The sequence below is a fragment of the Myotis nattereri genome (genome assembly GCF_964212035.1).
Source record: "Myotis nattereri genome assembly, chromosome: 12".
NCBI classification, from domain to species: domain Eukaryota; kingdom Metazoa; phylum Chordata; class Mammalia; order Chiroptera; family Vespertilionidae; genus Myotis; species Myotis nattereri.
Window position 1 is genome coordinate 53,476,373 of NC_138087.1, and position 19,202 is coordinate 53,495,574.

Below are 19,202 nucleotides of genomic sequence, written 5' to 3' on the forward strand. Positions count from 1 at the left end.
GAGACCACAACCAGAGATTATTGTTCAATACAGCTTTATTATTTTGGCTATTGGGGGGCCCGGCCCATTTTCCCTATTAGGTCAACATTCAGGTTGGGCAGAGTCCCCTGGAACCTCCTTCCTTGGCGCTCAAACCATCGAGCCAGGCTGCGGTTCTGGGGGTGGATGCAGACACTGCGTCGAGACAGGTGAAGACTGGGAAAGGAAAGGCCCAAAGCCATGGTCATAGTTGGCAGATTAGGTTAGGGTCCAGGGGTTAGGGGCAGAGGCCAGATGACAACCTGAGTTGGCATCAGAATTAGCAGTGGGGGCTGGGGTTGGGATCTGCATCAGGGATTGGGACTGGGGTCCGAGTCAGGGATGAGTATCAAGGGCAGGGTCAGAGCTCACACAAAAGCCTGGAGGTGGCAGTCTCCATTAGCCTCCTGCAGTTCCACCCGGGTGACCTTCCTCAGTAGCTTTCTTGACAGTGGCTGTCGGTAGAGCTGGGTACAGCATGTAGTGCTGGATGGCAGTAGCACTGCTAGGGAATAATGGGGCCACATGTTCAGAGGGCTCCTGACCGAAAACCCCTCAATCAGACAGCTGGAAGCTGGACTTCCTGAGCCCCTTTTCCCTCCATCCCATTCACCCAGATCCCTGGCCTTCTAAACTCCCAAGCACTGACCTGCTCCCGAGTCTGGGATCAGAAGCAACAGTAGCAGCAGGAGGCTGATGGTGGGTGAGGGCTCCTTCATGCTGCGCAGCCTGGATACTTCTCTCTCTCTCCTCCTTCTCCCCTATCTTTTATCTGGATACCTTTAACCTGGGGCACCAGGTGAGTCAGAGGCAGATGAAGATGGATTTCTCATCCGGTGACACTCCTGGGCTCTGGTTGCCACAGACCCCTATGCCAGAACCCCCTTCCTCTTTTAGGAAAGCCTTTTCCCATGGGCTCCTAAGCCCTGGGCAGAGAAGCTGGGGAGAGGGACAGTGCATGATGTGGGGCCTGAAGGTACAGTGACTGAATAAGAGCAGCCAAGAATCCTCAGTGGCATCCAATGATGGACATTCACACTCATATACCCATAGCTACACATTCACAGTCACACCTCACTCGATCAACCTCACATGGTCAAGCAACCACAGATAGAATTATGCAGCCCCAGTTATACTCAAAATCCCACTACCACACAGCTGTTTTCACAATACTCCAGTCAGACAAGCACACACAAATTCTGATGGGGGTGTTGTGGGTAGGGTGGAGCAGAGGGCAAGCCAGCACAATTTGCCTTCATTTTCTCCTCCCCACTTCCCGTCCTAGCCTGCTTATCTTATCAGGAGAAATGGATGGAAACGGGTCCCTCAGCTGGCGTGTCTGGCTGAGGCAGAGTCTTGGCTGTGGCCAGTCACATTCAGAGAAGCTGGGGAAAGGCCCTTTTTGGTGGTATTTGGGGTGCCTTGGAGATGTTGAGGTGGAAGCTGCTTTCCCTGGCAAGATGAGACAGGAAGGAAGGGATTGGGTGGGTAAGGAGGGCAGATGAGGGAAGATAAAAGTTCTTTGGTGCCAGGTTGCTGCTAAGGTAAAGAAAAACACCAAGAAAAAAAAATCTTTCTGTTTTTGCCTAGTCCTGTCCCAGAAATGCCAGCCTCTTGTCAAAAGGGGCCTGGCCTGGGGTTTCCATACTCAGTCCGTCCTTGGCTTACCGAGAGAGACATCAGACTCAAGAGCTCAATTACTTCTCTTTTGTTCTGTTCAAATTCTAGCTTCTCTTCACTGTGGGCCTGGAAAAACGTTTTCTTCCCCCACCCAGGCTCAGTAATACCCATGAACAGGCCCTCTGCATCCCATCTTCTTGCTAATGCCCCAAGCTCCCATCTACTTCCTGTCCCTTCTCTCCTAATCCCATACCCAGCCCTCACTCCCTGCTTCCCCTTACCCCTCAGAGAAAAACTCCTCCTCCTCCTCCTGTCCTTTCCAGGAAGCCGAGAACTGCCTAGGGTGTTTAGTGCCCCTGGCAACTAAAAGAATTTCCTACACCAGGTCTGGGGATTTCAATCCTCAAGTTCTGCTCAGTATTTAAAATATAAACTGAGTCAGAACCCAGTAATCAAGTTCTTATCTAATTGTTGCAGGAGTGCCGTCTGGAGCATTTCCGCTGCTTTAGCCTGCTATGGGGCAGGCCTTCTCTCGGCCTAGGGACTCACACCTTTGCTGGGCACCTCGTTCTGCTGCAGCAATCAGGAGGGACCGCCGGCTCCAAGGGCAGAAACTAGTCCCCCTCTCAGGCTGGACAACTGGAGCTTCTCCCTCCTGTCCAGGGTGGGACTTGAAGGCCCTTCCGGGGAATCTGCCTTGTGGATCCTCAGGAATTCTGACCGTTTCCTGGTGAGGTATAGGCCCAGGGCTAGACAGGGTACTCCCGTTTGGATAGGGTTCTTGATGTAGACCTTGTGGATAAAATGGCTCAAGACCCGGGGTCCATTTCTGAAGGTAGACACAACCCAGAGACATCTTGAACTTCTAGTGCCAGAGGCCTTAGGGGCTCTCTCCACCCTGCTGCCTGGACTTGTGACCCAGAGCTCGGGTGCAGTGACTGAGGTGCCATCGTCTCATCACAGATCTGCGTCAGCTGTCTGTGGTCTTTCCTGGACCAGTCAGTCCAGAGACCTGAGAAGGCAAGAGATGAATTCTTCCAGGCACGTACCCATCTCTTCCCTTCGGCTTCTCCATAGATAGGGCCAAGTCTCCTCAGCCACAACCTGCTGTGGCAGGGGCAGCCCCAGGCTGAAAGTTAGCTTTTGCCCCCAACCCACAAACTGGGCTGTCTCTTTAACTTAATCCTTTAGTGCCCTTTCTGGTGCAGGGGCCAGTCCCTAACTGATGGGGGTGTCGGCCTATTGGAGTCCCTGACCCTCAGCACTTTAGGAGATAGTGGGTCAACGGGGTGACAGGGAACAGTGGCCCTTAGGTTCTCCTAAGGAGGAGTAAGAACTTCTAGGTGGGGTGATGCCAAGTGTCTTTAAACTTAGGATCAGGCTGGAGGAGCTGGAAGGTGGGGTATTCATTACAGGGAAAGCCCTCCAACCGTCCTGAGTCTCTTCCCGATGGCGGGCTGAGGGAGGCAGCTTCTAGGACTCACAGCCTACATCCACAACCCTGGGCTCAAGATCTTTTAGATCCACTCCCAGGAAAAGAAGACCCGGCAAAGGCTCAGCCAGGAGGAAGGTGGTAGCAGACAGGCAGCTGGGGTTGTGAGGACACAGGGATGTGGGCATGAAGTTGGGAGGAAGACCAACCCTCCATATAGGCTACTCCGGGATGAATGCAGGTGTAGGGGGTGCAGGGCCGTCGCTGGCAGTAATGAGGGCCTGACCCCGAGGAGGGACCCTCAGATATATCAGGAAACTAGGCGTGGAAGGGCTCCCGGCTACACGTGGCGGCAGCGGCGGCAGTCAGGAGGGAAGCACGGTGCCTTCGGTTTAAATCTTTAATGCACTGGCTGGCTGGGCAGTGGCGGCGGGTGTGCGGCGGGGGAGGGCGAGACCCGAGCGCTGGGGGACGGGGCCCAGGCCGCTCGACAGACAGCTCATCAGGCCCCGCAGAGGCTCCAGCTTCGGCTCCCGGGGGTGTGCCGAGCTGTGGGGCGACCCGACACGGGCATGAGGCTGGGCGGGGTCTCCCCGATGCCCCCCCAGATCTGCGCTCCGAGACGGAGCCTCGTCCGGGCCCGGGGAGGGTCCGCCGTCTCGCCGCCCCCTCACCTCCGCTCCCTCCGCCACATGCGCAGCCACGGGAAAAAGTAGAAGCAGCCCCAGTAGATCCTGCGGAGAGAAGGCAGAGCCGGGCCAGGCGGGGCGGTGACCCCGCGCCCCCCGCGCGTCTCCGCGGCCCCGCCCCGCCCCCGGGGGCGGCTCCCTCCACAGCCCCCGCCCCCGGAGGGGCCCCACCCCACTGCCCCCGCCCCCCGGGAGCTCGCGCCCTCCCCCACCCCGAGCCGCTAGCTTCTCCCCCGCAGAACCCGCCCCCACTCACTCCTCCTCCGCCTCCAGCGCCACCTCGTATCTCCTCAGTCCCGACATGTCTCGGGCTCCGAGCGTCTCCTGGGGGGCGGAATGATCGGATCTAGTCCTCCCCAGCCCCCGGCCCCCTCCTCGGTCATCCTCCGGAGCCGTGTGACCTGCTCTCGGGGCACCTGAGGCGGGTGCCCCCGGGGAGGCTCAGCTGCACATCGGGGAGGGGTGGGGCTGAAGGTTTCGGAGGCGCGAGACGTTATGGAACTAGGAGGTCGGTCGCCGCAGGGGCCCGCGGCATTCAGGGGGTCAGGGCGGCGGGCTTTGCGGTCAAGGGGTTGGGCTATCTGGGGCCCCGGGTGAGGATTTTCGGGGGCTGGGTCACCTGGAGGGGGGCTGAGGGGTTGGCGCAGCCTAAACTCCACCCTCCCCGGCTCCACCCCGGAAACAGACCGTTACCGTGACGTCACAGGGACTCCACGCACCGGGGGCGGGGCTCCCTTCGCCAGGAAGGGGCGGGGCTAGAGCATTTCTTCAGAGGAGGCGGGGTCAAAGCGTCACTAGGAGGTGGAGGCATTTATCGCCAGGATGCGAGGCTCTGGAGTCTGGACCCTCTTTTATAAAAGGATGGAGTCGGATTTTGGAGTTCTACCCTGGGAGATGAAGACCTCAGAAATAGGCAGCAAGAAAAGAGCTTTGGGGAGCGGGATAAAAAGGGGGGGGGGATGGGAGATATCTGTAATATTATCAACAATAAAAAATATATATATTAAAAAGAAAAAGAAAAAAGAAAAGAGCTTTGAGATGCTGTCCAGTGCTGTTTTCCTCAATTCCCTCTTCTCCTCTCAATCTCCTTGGCTTCTGCCCTGACGATGGCCTTTCTTGTCTGCCCTGTTCTACTTGTCTGACCCCAGGCTGAGGAGGAATAGGCCTCCAGAGAGGGCTCAGTCTAGACAGGCCAGGCTATGAAAATACTTCTGGGATGAGTGGCCTTGGCTTAATGGCCAGAGGGTCAAAGCCCTTCCTATCTGAGCCGAGACTCACGTTCCTGTGATTTTTGTTCCTACAGTCATTCAGTCAACAAATATTTACTGAGTGTCTGCTCCATGCAGGCACTGCTGGGTGTGGGGAACAACTGTAAAGAGGACAGGCACGGTCCTGGCTGGTGTGGCTCGGCTGGAGCGTTGTCCTGTACACCAAAGGTGGCAGGTTTGATTCTCGGTCAGAGCACATACCCAGGTCCGGTGTGTGCAGGAGGCGACCGATCAATGTTTCTCACATCAATATTTCTTTTTCTCTTCCTCTCTCTAAAATAAATTTTGAGAAGAAGAGGAAGAAGAAGAAGGAGAAGGGCACAGTCTCCACCCTCAGAGGGCTTATCATCTGGGTTGGAGATGGGGGGGATTGAAATAGACAATCAGATAATTACAATAAATCTGGAAGACTGGCTAGCAGCAGTAGAGGGTGCTGTGACAGAGCCCAGAAAGAGCAATTAGCCAAGTGTGGGAGGTTGGAAATAGCTGCCCCAGATGGTCTTTGGAGGGAGGACGGGAACTTTGTGGCTGGACTGTAGGAGAGAGACAGTGACTAGAAATAAGTGAAGTGAAAGTTCCCTCAGCCTGAAGTGTGGAGAATGGAAACATCTGCTCTCTCCCTGCATCCCACCCTTCCTCCCTCTCATACCTGGCTTGCCTTGCCTGCGCCACAGACAGGTGACAGATAGATCTGTGGGTGCCAGTTGGGCTTTACTGGAAGCATTGCAGTCTGGTGTGGAGGAGAAGCTGTGCTCCAGTCATACCCTCACATACTCACACTCACACTCACACTTACACTCACACTCACACTCCAGGCCCTGCCCAGCTTTGTCAGGTCTGGTGCAGAGGAGCTGATGGTCTGGTTCTCACTTCTGGTCCTTGGGTCCCCAGGGCGGCAGTGGTTCACATCCCTTCCCTCGGTCACGGGGCTCCTTCTGGAGCCCTCATGGGCTAAATGCCGGGGCACTTGTTCCGGGGGAGGAAGGAGTGGCAAAGTTATGGGCTGGGGTCTTGGGCAGGAGCCCAGAGGGAGGAGGCAGGGCTGGAGAGGGCAGGCTTTGCCTTGGCAGAGTTCTTCTGCAGTCTCTGGATGTGGTCCCCCCAGGGCTGGTCTGGGGGGTGTGCCTGCTCCAGCATGGTGAACCTGGAGTCAGAGGTCGGAGAGAATAGAGCAGCTCCGAACTCAGTTTCCCGGAAGGCCTGGGTGTGTAGGGTAGAAACTGAGGACCACATGTAGGAACCTGTTTCAGGGGCTTCCGTGTGGGAAGAGGCTCAGCAAGGTGTGGAGGAGAAGCTGTGCTCCAGTCACCCTCAAGGGGAAAAAAGGTAAGATGGTGCTAAAAGGTGATTAGGAGAGAAGGAGACAGGTTACTCTCCACCCCCCACTCGCAGGAGAACAGTGCCTGGCAGCCAGTCCTCAAGGAGGAGATAGGAACAAAAGACACCACAAATGTTCTCAGGAATTGGGTGTTGGTTCACCAAGAGACAGTGTCCTCGGAGTTGTTGGCACACAGAACTGGGAGTGAGTGGGTATTAGTGTCAGGGCTTGAGGGACTATGAGGTGGGGGAGCTCATAGCCTGACTAAATTCAGGATACCTGTGTCTCTCTCCCCTCCTCCTCCCAATGTACACTGTTCTCTTTTCCCCTGGAAACCAAGCTAGAGGAGACAGAGCCTCCAGTGAGAAGGACAGCTAGAGGCCCCTGGACCCATTCAGGCACTGACACGCACAGGAACACCTGGGGCACAGGCACATCTACATCACATAGGTACCCATAGCACAGAAGCCCATGTATAGATTGTATAGGGATACACACACGATGCACAGGTATACCCACGGTACATAGAGACACACAATCACAAGGGCACATCCATTTGGTACATGTGTACTCTCACGTTCATGGACACACTTGGATCTGGGTGTTGACTTGAACTCATGGTCCCCTTCACAGACTCCCAGATCCCAGCTGTGCCCCTCATCTGACCATTTACCCTCTATCCTTTCCAAGGGAGACCTAGAAATCAGTATGCTGAGGAGAGGAGCGGTGCTGTGCAGGAGGCCATGGGGGACAGCTAGAGATGGACAAATGTGCAGAATCTTTGGAAGCAGAGTGTATGGGTTGCAAGAGTCTTTCTGCTTGTGTAGAGCCTGTATGAGACTGTGAGGCTGGATGGGGGAGAGCGAGCAGAAGAATGATAGTGAGGGAGTCCATGATGGTCCTGTGACTGTGTGTGTGAGCCTGTGCAAGGCTGTAGATGTTGTCTATTTATGGCCCTCTGAAGCTTTCATTCTTTGTGTCCAGGAATTTCTTCCCTTCTGTTATATGATACTAGAGACCCAGTGCAAAAATTCGTGCACAGGTGGGGTCTGGCTGGCCCATTGGGGTGGATCAGGGCTGGGCTGTTGGGAGGAGGAGATTGGAGGTTGGCCGGCTGGCCTGCCCTGATTGGGTGGATCAGGGCCAGGCCAGCTGTGGGGAGGAGCAGAGGGCAATTGGCTGGTGGGTCCTGCCCTTGATTGGGGTGAGGGGGGCCGATTGGGAGTCAGTGGCTGGGGGAGGGGCCGTGGGAGGTTGGCTTGCCAACTTCACCCCCGATTGGTGTGTGTGGGGCTGATCAGAGGTAGAACTGGCCGGGGGGAGGGGCCACGGTCCAATCAGGGTGGGGGGGCCATCAGGGGCAGGGCAGGCTTGTGGGGGGGGGCCACAGGCGGTTGGTCAGCTTGCCCCTGATCAGGGTGGGAGGTGATCTGGGGTGGGGCTGACTGGGGGATGGGGCCGTGCGGGGGGGGGGGGGGGGGGGGGGCGGGGGCGGGGAGTTGGCCACCGCCATGCCCTTGATCCGGGTGGGAGAGGCCAATTGGGAGCAGGCTGGCCGAGGGGAGGGGCTGTGGGAGGTTGACTGGCTGGCCCCACCCCTGATGGGGCTGGTTCGCTGGCCGCAGTGGGCGTCATAGTGACAGGTTGTTCTGGTTGTTACAGCATTCTGGTCGCTGGCTTTTTATATAGATAGATAGGATTTCACTGGCCTTTCTCCCTGGTTTCTGGGCAAGAGACTCTAAATCTTTGGAATTTTCCAAGTAATAGGAGTGTCTTTGTTATTTATGAGCCCCTTGGATTACACCTGAGTTTCTGCTAGGAGATGAGATGACTTAGTATGGGGGCTCATCACTGAAAGATCAACTATGTCCTTGGAGAATTGGGGCTTTGAGCCAGCCCAACCTCCAAAGAAGGGGGCTGGAGATTGAGTTCAGTCATGTGGCTCAATGATGCCTACGTAATGAAATCTCAATAAAAACTCTGGACACCAAAGCCCATGGAACTTTCCTGTTCAGTGAATGAAACAATGTGCTGGGAGGGTGATGTGCCCTTCATGTCTCTAAAAGGAGAGAGCATTTAAGGCTCTCTCACAATTCGCCCTGTGCGTCTTTTCATTTGGCTATTTTTAAAAAATTTATTTTTATTGATTTTAGAGAGGAAGGGAGAGGGAGAGAGAGATAGAAACATCAATAATGAGAGAGAATCATTGATCGGCTGCCTCCTGCATGCTGCACACTGGGCATCTGAGCCCACAACCCAGGCATGTGCCCTGACAGGAACCCAACTGTAACCTCCTGGTTTATAAGTCGACGCTCAACCACTGAGCCACGCTGGCTGGGTTCTAGCCACTTTTTCTTAAGTCCACCACTCAGGACATTGCCCTATTTCTCAGATGGCTTTTCAACCTATTTCTCCCAAACAAATACTCCTTTCTAGGAGAAAAGATTGTGTCCATGTGTGAGTGTGTGTCTGTGTGCCCATGTCTGTGTGTAATTGTGTCTGTGTGTCTATGTCCTTGTATCTGTATTGTGATAATGTATACGCGTAACTATCTGTGCTGTGTCCTTGATGTATGTAAATGATCAGGTGATTATCTGATTGTGTGTACAGACAGGTAGGCGGATTAAGGTGTTGGCCTCTCCAGGGTCTGAAATGACACGTGTGTGTGTGTGTGTGTGTGTGTGTGTGTGTTCAATCCATCACTTTGTGGCTCTCAACCTCATAGGGCCTGCAGGGGGCGTCCAGTGCAAAGGGAAAAGAGGATGTGAGACTCCTGGGCTGTGGAAGCAGGGGCTCTGGCCTGAGGAATCTGAGTTGTCTTGTTCCAGAAGTGAGCTGGAAATGAGTAAGAAAACAGATGAATCAGCTCTTGAAAGTCCCTGACCCTGGGAAGAGGTCTGCTTCTTTTTATCCCAAACTTCTGTCTACCAGAGGTTCCTGGCCAGTCAGAGGGGCAGCCAAGCCAGAGAGTGGGTAGAACATTGCACAGGACTTCAGAGGTGACTGGACATCAGAATGGAGGAACTCTTGAGCAATAGTACACCCCCCTTCCCCACCCACCCCCTGGAGCTTGAAGTAAAATCATTACCAGATTTCCTGAACAAACCCCGCTACTTCCTGCAATTTGGGCCTCTCTGGATCCCAGGGGTCCTGGGTTTGGACTGATCTTGCTTGGGAGAAGTGCAGGAAACAAGGGTCCTTGAACCCAAAGCAGTAGGTGACCTATGTGGCTGGACATGAGGAGCCCTGGGGACTCAGAGGGTAAGTAGAGAAGGCTTCATGGAGGAGGGAGCTCCGCAGAGCCTTGAAGATGGGTGAAGCAGGAGGGAGGACATTCCAGGTAGAATGAACAGGAAGCAAAGGCTCAGAGGAAGGACAGGGGTCTGTGACTGACCCCAGTGTGGGTGAGGCAGGGGAAGGGTAATTGGTGAGAGAAGCTCTGTGTATGGGGGTAATCCTTGGGGTACTTCCTGATGATGCCAGGCCCAGTGGTCAAAGTTAATGGAGCCGAAACTGGTTTGGCTCAGTGGATAGAGCGTCGGCCTGCGGACTGAAAGGTCCCGGGTTCGATTCTGGTCAAGGGCATGTACCTGGGTTGCGGGCACATCCCCAGTAGGAGATGTGCAGGAGGCAGCTGATCGATGTTTCTAACTCTCTCTCTCCCTTCCTCTCTGTAAAAAATCAATAAAATATATTTTTTAAAAAAAAGTTAATGGAAGACTCCAGTAACCTTAATCAGGCAGAACCATTAGGAGCTTCACGTCCTTTGAGTGTGAAGGTTTGGGTTCCTTAGCAGCATAGAATGTCAACCAGCTGAAGTGCCAGTTGGGGGTGAAGGGAATGAGTTATAGAGAAAGTACGGTAAACAGAATTCTGAGTTCCCTGCCCTCTGGTGTGCATGCCCTGTATAATCTTGCTTTGAGGGGATTTTTTTCAGACATTTGACCTTTGAATATGATGGGATTAGATGATTACATATGGCAAAATGAAGGGATTTTGCAGGTGTAATTAAGGTCTCTAATCCGTTGACTTTCAGTTCGTCAAAAGGGAGATTGCCCTGGGTGGGCCTGACCTAATCAGGTGAACCCTTGTAAAGTGTCTAGAGATAAGAAGTAAGAAGTGGCAGCAGATCTTATTTGGCCTTGAAGAAGCAACTGCCATGCTGTGGAGAGGGCCATGCAGCCGGCAGCGGTAGGCAGTTCTAAGCGCTCAAGGCCTCAGTCCTACTGAAAGGCGCGCTGCCCGCCTCTCCGGGCGGTGCGGGAGGAGGAGTCTGGCCGCTGGGCTCTGAAATCCCTCCGCGCCCGCCGTAGGGCCTGGCCTCCCCGGAGCGGGTCCGAGTCCGGACCGGCTGCGTGGTGGCCAGCGGCGGGCCGAGGGGTGGGGCCGGGCGGCGACCGACCACGGGGGAGGTCATGGGAGCGGAAGGCCTCACCGCCTGGCTCTTTCCTCCCTTCCCCCGTGGTTGGCTCCCTGCTTGCCCGCGCTGGGGCCGGGGGTCCATGTGGCCCCTGGGGCCCGGTCGGGGGGGACCGGGGCCTGCATGGGCCGACCGCTGGGCCCCATGGTGGGGGGGCATTGGCTCCCCGGCTGCCACCCGCCCGCTGCCCCCCGGACCGGGCCCACTGCAGCAGCGACGGCAGCGGAGTGGGGCGCGTGCCCTAGCTCCGGGAAGCCGCCATGCTGCAGTGCACCGGCCCCATGGCCGGGCCTGCTCTGAGCGGATGCCGCTCCTCCGGAGCTGGGCCACTCCACCGGCCGCACCCCGTTTGCTGGGCCTGTGCCGCCCAGACGCGCTGGAGTCCCGGTCTGCCCGCAGGCCAGCTACGGGTGCTGTGCAGGAGGGCCATCCTGCCTTGTGGCGGCAGCAGCAGGAGCCGGACAAGGACTGCGCCCTCCATCTTGCCTTGGGTCCTCCATTTTGGGACGGTGCCATGTGCTTCCTCACGGGAAGAAGCCGCTGCTAGCCACACCCAGGACTTCTCTGGACTAACCAATAATAATCAAGGGAAGTGCACGCCATCACTATGACCACATCCTGTACCGACTCGCGCTTGGCCAATCGGCGGGGCCCACAGTCCCCTCTCCTGCCCTCACTCCACCCCCTTTTAAAACCCCCTGTGCCATCAGGCCTCACTCTCTCTCGGCCACTGGAGCTTACCGTTGCATCGGTGAGTGTGGCAGGGGAGCCACACTAGGTTTGAACTAAATGACTCTTTGCTTTTGCATCGGACTGACTGCCTCCCTGGAGGTCTTGGGAACTTTGAAATCTGGGCACAACACTACAACCACAACTGCCAGCACCCAGTGAGGTGGGAAGAGGATTCTGAGCCTGAGATGAGACGGCAGCCCTGGCCCATACCTGAGTTCAGCCTGGCAAGACCCTGAACAGAGGACCCAGTCAACAAGTACTTGAACTCTCGACCCACAGAAACAATGAGATGATAAATTTGGATTGTTTGAAGCTGCTAAGTTAGTCACAATTTGTTACACAGCAATAGAAAACTAATATAAAAACAAAGGAATGAATGCTAATTAAGCCCCAGGACCAGTTTCAGAACTGTTGACTATAGCTTTTATTCCTACTTCCTTCCAGGTTGTGAAATGTCACTATTTCTTTAACTGACTCCCCTTTTCTGTCATCCTCCTTTATTCCATTCTTCAATCTAGGTTGTTGTGGTAAGAGTACTTCTGCTCATCAAGACTGTGGTTTATTTTTCCTGGCAGTTGCCCGCTTGAAGTTAGGCATGGCTGCGTGACCTACTTTGGCCGATCAACTGTGTGCAGAAATGGCATGTGTCACTTGTGGATAGAAGCATTTAAACCAGGGTTCTCCTTGCCGTTTTACCACTGGGACGATCATGGAAACATTTGTTGAGAAGAAGGAGCATGCCAAAAGATCCAGGCGGCCTGGAATGTTGAACCACCACATGGAATACAGCTGCAGTAAAGACCCGCCTAGACCCACAGCAGGCTTGGTAAGCACGGGGAATAGAATGTTGTTGTGTTAAACCACTCAGACTTGGGTGTCATTTATTACTGCAGCATAACTCAGTCTATCCTGACCAGTCAGGTGTGTTGGTGGTGGTTTTCAGGTATTGTAGAATAGAGAGATGAGATTACAGCAAAACTAGAAAAGGATTGGATGTCAGCCTGAGATCTTGGATTTAGCGCCATAATTCATAAATTGAAGCCCAAACCTTTAATGTGACTGTATCTAGAGATAGGCTTTTAAGGAAGTAATTTAGGTTAAACAAGGCCATAACGGTAGGGTCCTAATCTGATAGGACTGTAGCCTTTAAAGAATAGGAATAGAGAGGACACAGTGAGGTCCCAGTGAGAAGGCAGCCATCTGCATGCCAGGAAGAGGGCTCTCACCAGGCATCTGGATCTTGAACTTCTAACCTCCAGAACTGTGAGATGTGTAGTGTTTCCCCCACATCCCGCGTGATTCAGGGTTCAGGATCTAGAGGAGGGGCCGCACACAAATGAAAGAGACAAGACAAGAGATAATTTGGAAATACTGGGGGCCAGGCAGGCAAGTCCAACTCAAGGGGAAGGACTTCCACTGGTGCTCAGGCCTCGCCAACCTTTTATTGGTTTGGGATACACTCATAGCCCTTTGGCAGGCAATTTCCAGTAACAGGCAGATTAGCCCATCAGCAAGGATTTACATAATAATAAATGGGGAAGTTGCTTCAGCTACCATTGTCTGGATTAACAGTGGGTGCACAGCCCTGACCATTGCCAGAGCTCAAGGGTCGCCAGCCTTCCGGGTTCCTTGTCCACACCTCTCTGCTAGTGAAGACAATGGATGGCTTCCCGCAGTGAGAAAATAAAATTTCTGTTGTTTAAACAACACAAGTTGTTGTTTTGTATTTTATTATGGCAACTTTGACTGAGGCAGATATTGTTAGGTGATATCCTTACATTTTTAAGGAGTCTAGGATTTGGGAAGAAGGATGTATGTTGATGTAGGATAGCCATAGGGTGGACTATGGAGATTTTTTTTTTCACTGCTCACAAACTTAAACCCTTTCTATGGTTTGAGAAATTTTCTATTATATGAGTTTTAGTTACTTTCCAACATAGAACCCCCTAAGGGTCACATACTAATTTTCCTAGCTTCCTTTCCAGCTAGGGTTCAAACACATGACTTAGGCTTATCCAATCAGAAGCACCTTTCAAGGACTATGAATAGGAAGCTAGTAGTGATGCAAAGGAGCAGGGTTAGAACATCCATTTTCGTGGTGGTAGGAGTGGTGGCAGAAGTGATGTCTGTTTCTCATGGGCAGCTGAGCTGTGATTCTAAAAGTGGAAGCCAGCAGGGTGATCACCCAATATTTGAAGGGCTTGTGACAACAGTACAAATGGAGGCCCACATAGCATATACCTAAATATTTAAAAGTTATAAATCAAGCTGACAGAGTATCAAAAAAATGTCTCTCTTACTACCTTGAAAAATATACTTTTAAAACAACTTGAAGACCGGGTTCAAATGTAGAATTCTTGGAATCCTTGGAGTTCCTTGACGGAGAGATGTGGCAAGGGGAGATCCAAGCTCTAGTCCCAACTTGTCCACCCACTTCCTTCTCTTACTACCCTCAGTTCCAATTGCACCATGAAGGGCCTCATATACCTGATGTAGACACTCCAGCCCCATACATGCAAGTTCCTTTCATGTTACCTGGCAGTAGCTACCTCTTGGTCATTCTCTGGACCTAGTAGTGTACACAACATTGACATAATCTATCATAGGGAGGACAGCTCTAAGGAAGAGGTCTGCATGGATTCTTGAAGTTGCTTGGGGCCTTTTGGGCAGGGAATTCTCCAGTTTCCAGTTCCTGAAATGTGGTCTAGAAGGAGAAGCACTAGCTCCAGGTGAGCATGCCCCCTTAAACCTGAGTAATGTGTGTGCCACGTCCAGAGATATGACTGGAAGAGGGACAGAACAGGGTCCTCTAAAACATGGACTACAGGACAGGGGCCACCGTTATCTGGATGTTAGGGTGGCACCGGCATTTGGCATCCCCTTTGTGCTACCATGCTGTCCTGGGGGGCTGTCTGGACCGTCCTGGCTCTACTGCATGCTTTGCGTGTGGTTCTGGCTGCCGAGGTCCCCTTATTCTTTCATTTTCTGTACCTTCAGGGTTTTTTTTTTAATAACTTGCTTTTCTGTTTAAATCACCTAATGAGTTTCAGTGGCTTGCAAGTAAGAATCCTGACTGATACATTTATTTGCCCTTTTTTGGGTGGAGGTAACTCTATATCATGGCAGCTCTGAGATGGCTGAGGGCCCCACACTAACAGACACTCTGATACTTAGGGCTGACATGCCAGGAGGCGCCATTTACACAGGCTCCAGGGAAAACGGTGTCCCTGGAGTGTGCAACGATGCTGTCCTGCCTGACAGGCATGGGTGTTCCTGACAGTGCCAGGATTTCCCAGGAGGAATGGTGGCCTGAGAGTAATGGGGGGACCTTGACATTCATGGAGGTCCTGTCAACAATAGGGACACCAATAGGTATTGGTATGTCCTGACAGGGTTCCTGAATTGATGGAGGGCTTGAAGGTTGTGCCCCTGTGGAAGGGATGGCTTCCTTTTCAGGGAGGATCCTTGAAATGATGGTCTGACAGGTATGGGATCAGCAAGGTGATTGGGGTTTTGTTAGAGTTGGGTTTAGATTTCCAGGGACTACAGTTCTGATATCCAGAGCCCTGGGGGTTAAAGCCATCCCACTTTGGTGGGTTGGAGCCCAGGGCAGCTCATATTTTCTGCCCCTCCACCCCCCTATGGGAGCCATGGGTCCTAGGAACAGAAGCAGGGCTAAATGTCTGACTCCCTCGTCTAGTCTGATCTTCAGAGTTTCTGCCCTAACCTTTGTCATTCTCCCCTGTCCTGCCTGTTCCTGACGTCTCAGAAGATAGAAGTGGTCCTGGAAAGTGGGTCCTTCAGGAGTCTAATCCCACTCCTGAGGATGTGACCACATGACTTAGACTGTCCAATCAGAAGCACCTTTCAAGGGACTACAGATTTCCAGGGACTACGGTTCTGATATCCAGAGCCCTGGGGTTAAGCATCCCGGTTAGATGCTTTGCTCCGCAGAAGTCCAACCAGGCTGGCTCAAAGCCCCCCTGCCACCCTCCCCCCCCACGAGGCCTGCCCCTCTCAGGAGCCTTGCCCACAGGCCCCTTAGTCCTGCCCCTACTCCTACCCTCCGGATCCCAACCCTGCCCTGTCCCTTCATTCCCATTTTTATTGCAACATCACCTGGCCTCTGTTACTCCCTGAGAACGGAGGTAAGAAGGTAGGCATAGTTATAGCCTGATCCCTTCTCCACTGTTCCACTTGGGGAAACTGAGGCCTGGGCAGGCCTCGAGAAACTGTGCCTACTTCCTCCTGGAGACTCTGGGGAAACCAGTTCCACTTCTGCTGGAGAGGCCCAGGAGGCTGGAGGCCCTCCAGGGGGCATCTCTGTGTCTGGCTCAAGCACTGGGATCCTGTCTGAGGCCTTCAGCTTCTCTCCTTGTTTTTCCCCAACTCTTCCTAGCAGGTCAAGCCTTTCCACCCCAACTGGTTATCCCAGACCCCAGCCCTCTTCCCAAGTGCTACCCATCAGACCGACTTGGGCTGCAATCTCAGCTTTGCCACTCTACCTCTCCATGCCTCAGCTTCCTCAGACAGAATGGGACCAGTGATCCCCAACTTATAGGGTTGTTTAAGGATGCAATATGTCATACACATGAAGGACTCAGCTTGGAGGCTGACACATGGTCAGGACCTCAAAATAAGGCTTTTCCTCTTTCCTGAGGGCCGCTTCCTCAGACCTGGGCCTGCTGTATTGCTCCCCATTTTTACTTACGAGACGGGTCAACTGAGAGAGGCAGTATATGTAGTACAGATCCTGAAGCCAAACTACCCAGCGAGGACCCTCAGCTCTGCCGCTTTACCGGCGGTCCAGCTTCGGTAGTTACATGCGAATGTCAGGAGCACAGAAAGCAGTGCCCGGCGCCGCTAAAGCACTTAGTGGTGAAGTAACTGGTACCACAGAGCCATCTCCTGCCACGGGCGCGAAGTCTTAGGGGCCAGCGAGGCAGTTCTCTAATCAGAGAGGTGCCTGCTTAATTGTACAGAGGGGCTCTTGAAGGAAACTCCCTACTTGGGAGTCCTGCCCCTTTGTGAGACGAATTCCAAGGTTTTCTAGCTGTTTCTGAGTTTCCCGGAGGCCAGAGAAGGGGGGCACAGGGGTGGGGGTTTACCAAGAAGTTGACATGAGATGATGAAAATATGATCAAAACTGCATGGCTCTGGCCCTGACCCAACACCCACAGCACCACTGTTCTGAGAACTGGATGTGCTCCAGGTGTGAGCGGGAGGGGCATCGTGGGAAAGAGCCATGCTTAATTTCATTTTTTGTTACTCAGATATGTACTGGGGCTTGTTCTGTGCCAGCCCCTGTGCAGAGCAATGCTGGAAACGCAGACGCACAGGCCCAATCCCTTCCACTGGGAACTCTATCAATAGACAGGACAGGGACTGTCAACAATAAATTAAAAAAAAGAGACAGGACAGGGAGCTTTTTGTCCACCTATGAAGCTGGCAGCTCCCTGAGCAGGGTTGTCAGGTCCCTTTAGGAAGATGCTGGCTGTTGGGTAGAGAAGTATCCCTTGGCTGCTGGCCTTAAACCTGCAGCAGGTACCATGTGAAAGGTTTTCTTAAACCCGCAGTCGCCAACCTTTCGGACCTCACAGACCACCAGTGGTCCGTGGACCACTGGTTGGCGACCCACGGCTCTAGAGAGGAAGGTATCTACCTTTAGGCAGGTGGCAAGGTCCCCGTATCCTGGCTGGGGAGCTAGGAGTCCACACCACACCTTAGCTGGCCGGCAGCTTCATCATTGTCAGGGAGGCAGGTTGGCTTCTGGCCCCCCAGAACTCAGGACAAATAGATGCCACAGCCCTGGCCAGTGTGGCCCAGTTGGTTGAGCATCATCCCATGTCCTGAAAGGTCGCAGGTTTGATTCTGGTTGGGACACATGCTTGGTTGCCTGCAGGAGGCAGCTGATCAGCTTCTCTCTCATTAATGTTCCTCTCTTATCGATGTTTCTCTTTTTCTCCCTCTCCCTTACCCTCTTTCTCTAAAAAAACAACAAACAAAAACAAACCCACAAAACAATAAAAACATATTGGGGGGAAAAAAAGACGCCACACTTATCAGTGAATTACGGTGAAACAGAGAGCAGGTGTTGATCAGATGAAGTCACAGAACTGAGAATGTTTGAGTGAGTCAGGACAAGTTCCAAATTGCTGGGCTAAGCTCTCACGTTTCTGGTGGGAGATAAGAAGACAAACCCAGTGCCCAGGAAGGATTGGTGGCTGGACATGAGAAGAAAAGGAAGGGAGCAAGCCAGGAGGAAAGGCAGTGGGTGGAGAAAAGGTGGAGAGGGCTGCATGCCCACTCTCTGTGGGACTTTGGTGTCTGCCCCCAGGTTTCCTCTAAATTCTTCATTCGCTTGCTAGCTGCTGGATTATCTCCCTTCCTGAGTCTCAGAGGGATTCCCTGTGGCCCCAGGAGGTGGCGACATTTATGAACATGTGTGACTTTGAGGAAGCCCATGTGAACCACAGGGGGACCCAGAGATTCATGAGTTAAGTCTTTGGAGGGACTAAAATATTAACGCGCCCCCCCCACACACCTGACAGATGGGGGAACTAAGGCTTTGAGGGGGCGTGAGTCAGGAAAAATCTTGCCTAGAATTGAACAGTGAGGGCGGAAACAGGATTGTGGGATTGATGGCTGAGCACGGAGCTCAAGGCCTATTCCTGTAACAACCAGTGGCAGTGGCAAGGAAGTAGTGTCCAGGGACTTCTGTCCTGGTGGCATCTTCCTCAGGCCTCCCTTCCTCCCCTCCCCTATTCTAGCTGCGTGTTCTCCTGAGGGTCTGGAGCAGGGGTGGGCAAACTTTTTGACTCGAGGGCCACAATGGGTTCTTAAACTGGACTGGAGGGCCGGAACAAAAGCATGGATGGAGTGTTTGTGTGAACTAATATAAATTCAAAGTAAACATCATTACATAAAAGGGTACGGTCTTTTTTTTCAATAGTTTTATTCATTTCAAAGGGGCCGGATCCGGCCCGCGGGCTGTAGTTTGCCCACGGCTGGTCTGGAGGGACAGACTGTGTCTGCCTTTGTGGTAAGCTGGCCTCTGTGTAGCTTCACTGAGAACTGAGAAGGAGTTGAGGCAATGTGCCCCCCTCACACCTATGTTTGTCCTCTGCCTGCTGGGGTGCAGGGCATAGAATCCAAATGCTATTCACAGCTGGGACCTTTGAACTCCATGGCTGGCTGACTTGATGGATGGTTTAATGGATGGATGTGTGGATCGGGGGGAGGATGGATGGAGGTCTAATGGATGCAGGGACATTAGGTGGATGGATGCATGGATGCATGAACGGATGGGTAATTTCCCCCAGGCAGCAGAGCCAAACTTTCCAGCCATAACAGTGTTCTTGAAAAATCCCCATCCCTTCCACTCCTTGTAACTTTAAGACCTGAGAAATCCGAGGTTTTAAACACCTGCTTCTGGGAGCAGAGGGGGCGGGTGGGTGGGGGGGGGAAGAAGCTGTCATGCTCTCAGTTTAGCGAGGTGGGGCTGGTGTAGAGAGGGGCTCTAGGGTCAAGCCGCAGGCTGACCTGTGGCAGGGCCACAAACAAGTCCCAGCCTGGAGGGCAGAGCTCTCCCAGCATAATTAAGCCTGACCTTGTAGCCCTCCCTAATTCCTTCCTAAGTAGCTAATGGGCTGTGGGAGGTGAAGCAAGTGTTGCCAAAACATGAACATTTGTATACATGTTAATC

The 19,202-nt window shown here is 53.3% G+C and overlaps 2 protein-coding genes across 5 annotated transcripts; both read right to left on the reverse strand.

Moving 5' to 3' along the window:
* Nucleotides 1-28: 28 nt before the first annotated feature.
* Nucleotides 29-3,453, reverse strand: CCL27 (C-C motif chemokine ligand 27). 2 transcript variants are annotated; one of them, XM_081103506.1, is made up of 3 exons: nt 668-3,453; nt 391-520; nt 29-195 (listed from the first exon to the last, which is right to left on the reverse strand). In XM_081103506.1, the coding sequence occupies exons 1-3, from the start codon at nt 735-737 to the stop codon at nt 48-50; spliced, it is 348 nt and encodes a 115-aa protein (XP_080959632.1). In that variant the 5' UTR covers nt 738-3,453; the 3' UTR covers nt 29-47. The 2 variants fall into 2 exon arrangements, with proteins under 2 accessions (XP_080959632.1, XP_080959631.1); XM_081103505.1 differs by having other exon boundaries at nt 391-523; nt 668-2,752.
* Nucleotides 3,454-3,456: 3 nt separating this feature from the next.
* On the reverse strand, nt 3,457-4,466 carry LOC308528037 (uncharacterized protein). 3 transcript variants are annotated; one of them, XM_081103509.1, is made up of 4 exons: nt 4,453-4,466; nt 4,016-4,083; nt 3,745-3,804; nt 3,457-3,619 (listed from the first exon to the last, which is right to left on the reverse strand). In XM_081103509.1, exons 2-4 carry the CDS (start codon nt 4,060-4,062, stop codon nt 3,463-3,465), a joined length of 264 nt encoding a protein of 87 aa, XP_080959635.1. In that variant the 5' UTR covers nt 4,063-4,083; nt 4,453-4,466; the 3' UTR covers nt 3,457-3,462. The 3 variants fall into 3 exon arrangements, with proteins under 3 accessions (XP_080959635.1, XP_080959634.1, XP_080959633.1); XM_081103508.1 differs by having other exon boundaries at nt 4,447-4,461; XM_081103507.1 differs by lacking the exon at nt 4,453-4,466 and adding an exon at nt 4,379-4,432.
* Between the last annotated feature and the right edge of the window lie 14,736 nt (nt 4,467-19,202).

Bases quoted from the DNA above. Each gene is read 5' to 3' on its own strand.
- LOC308528037 (XM_081103509.1), bottom strand. From the start codon at position 4,062: ATGTCGGGACTGAGGAGATACGAGGTGGCGCTGGAGGCGGAGGAGGA. The intron at 3,805-4,015 runs GTGAGTGGGGGC...TTCTCTCCGCAG, and splicing joins GCGCTGGAGGCGGAGGAGGA to GATCTACTGGGGCTGCTTCT. The intron at 3,620-3,744 runs GTGAGGGGGCGG...GTCGCCCCACAG, and splicing joins ATGTGGCGGAGGGAGCGGAG to CTCGGCACACCCCCGGGAGC.
- CCL27 (XM_081103505.1), bottom strand. From the start codon at position 737: ATGAAGGAGCCCTCACCCACCATCAGCCTCCTGCTGCTACTGTTGCTT. The intron at 524-667 runs GTCAGTGCTTGG...ATTATTCCCTAG, and splicing joins GATCCCAGACTCGGGAGCAG to CAGTGCTACTGCCATCCAGC. The intron at 196-390 runs GTGAGCTCTGAC...TTCCTTTCCCAG, and splicing joins TGCCACCTCCAGGCTTTTGT to TCTTCACCTGTCTCGACGCA.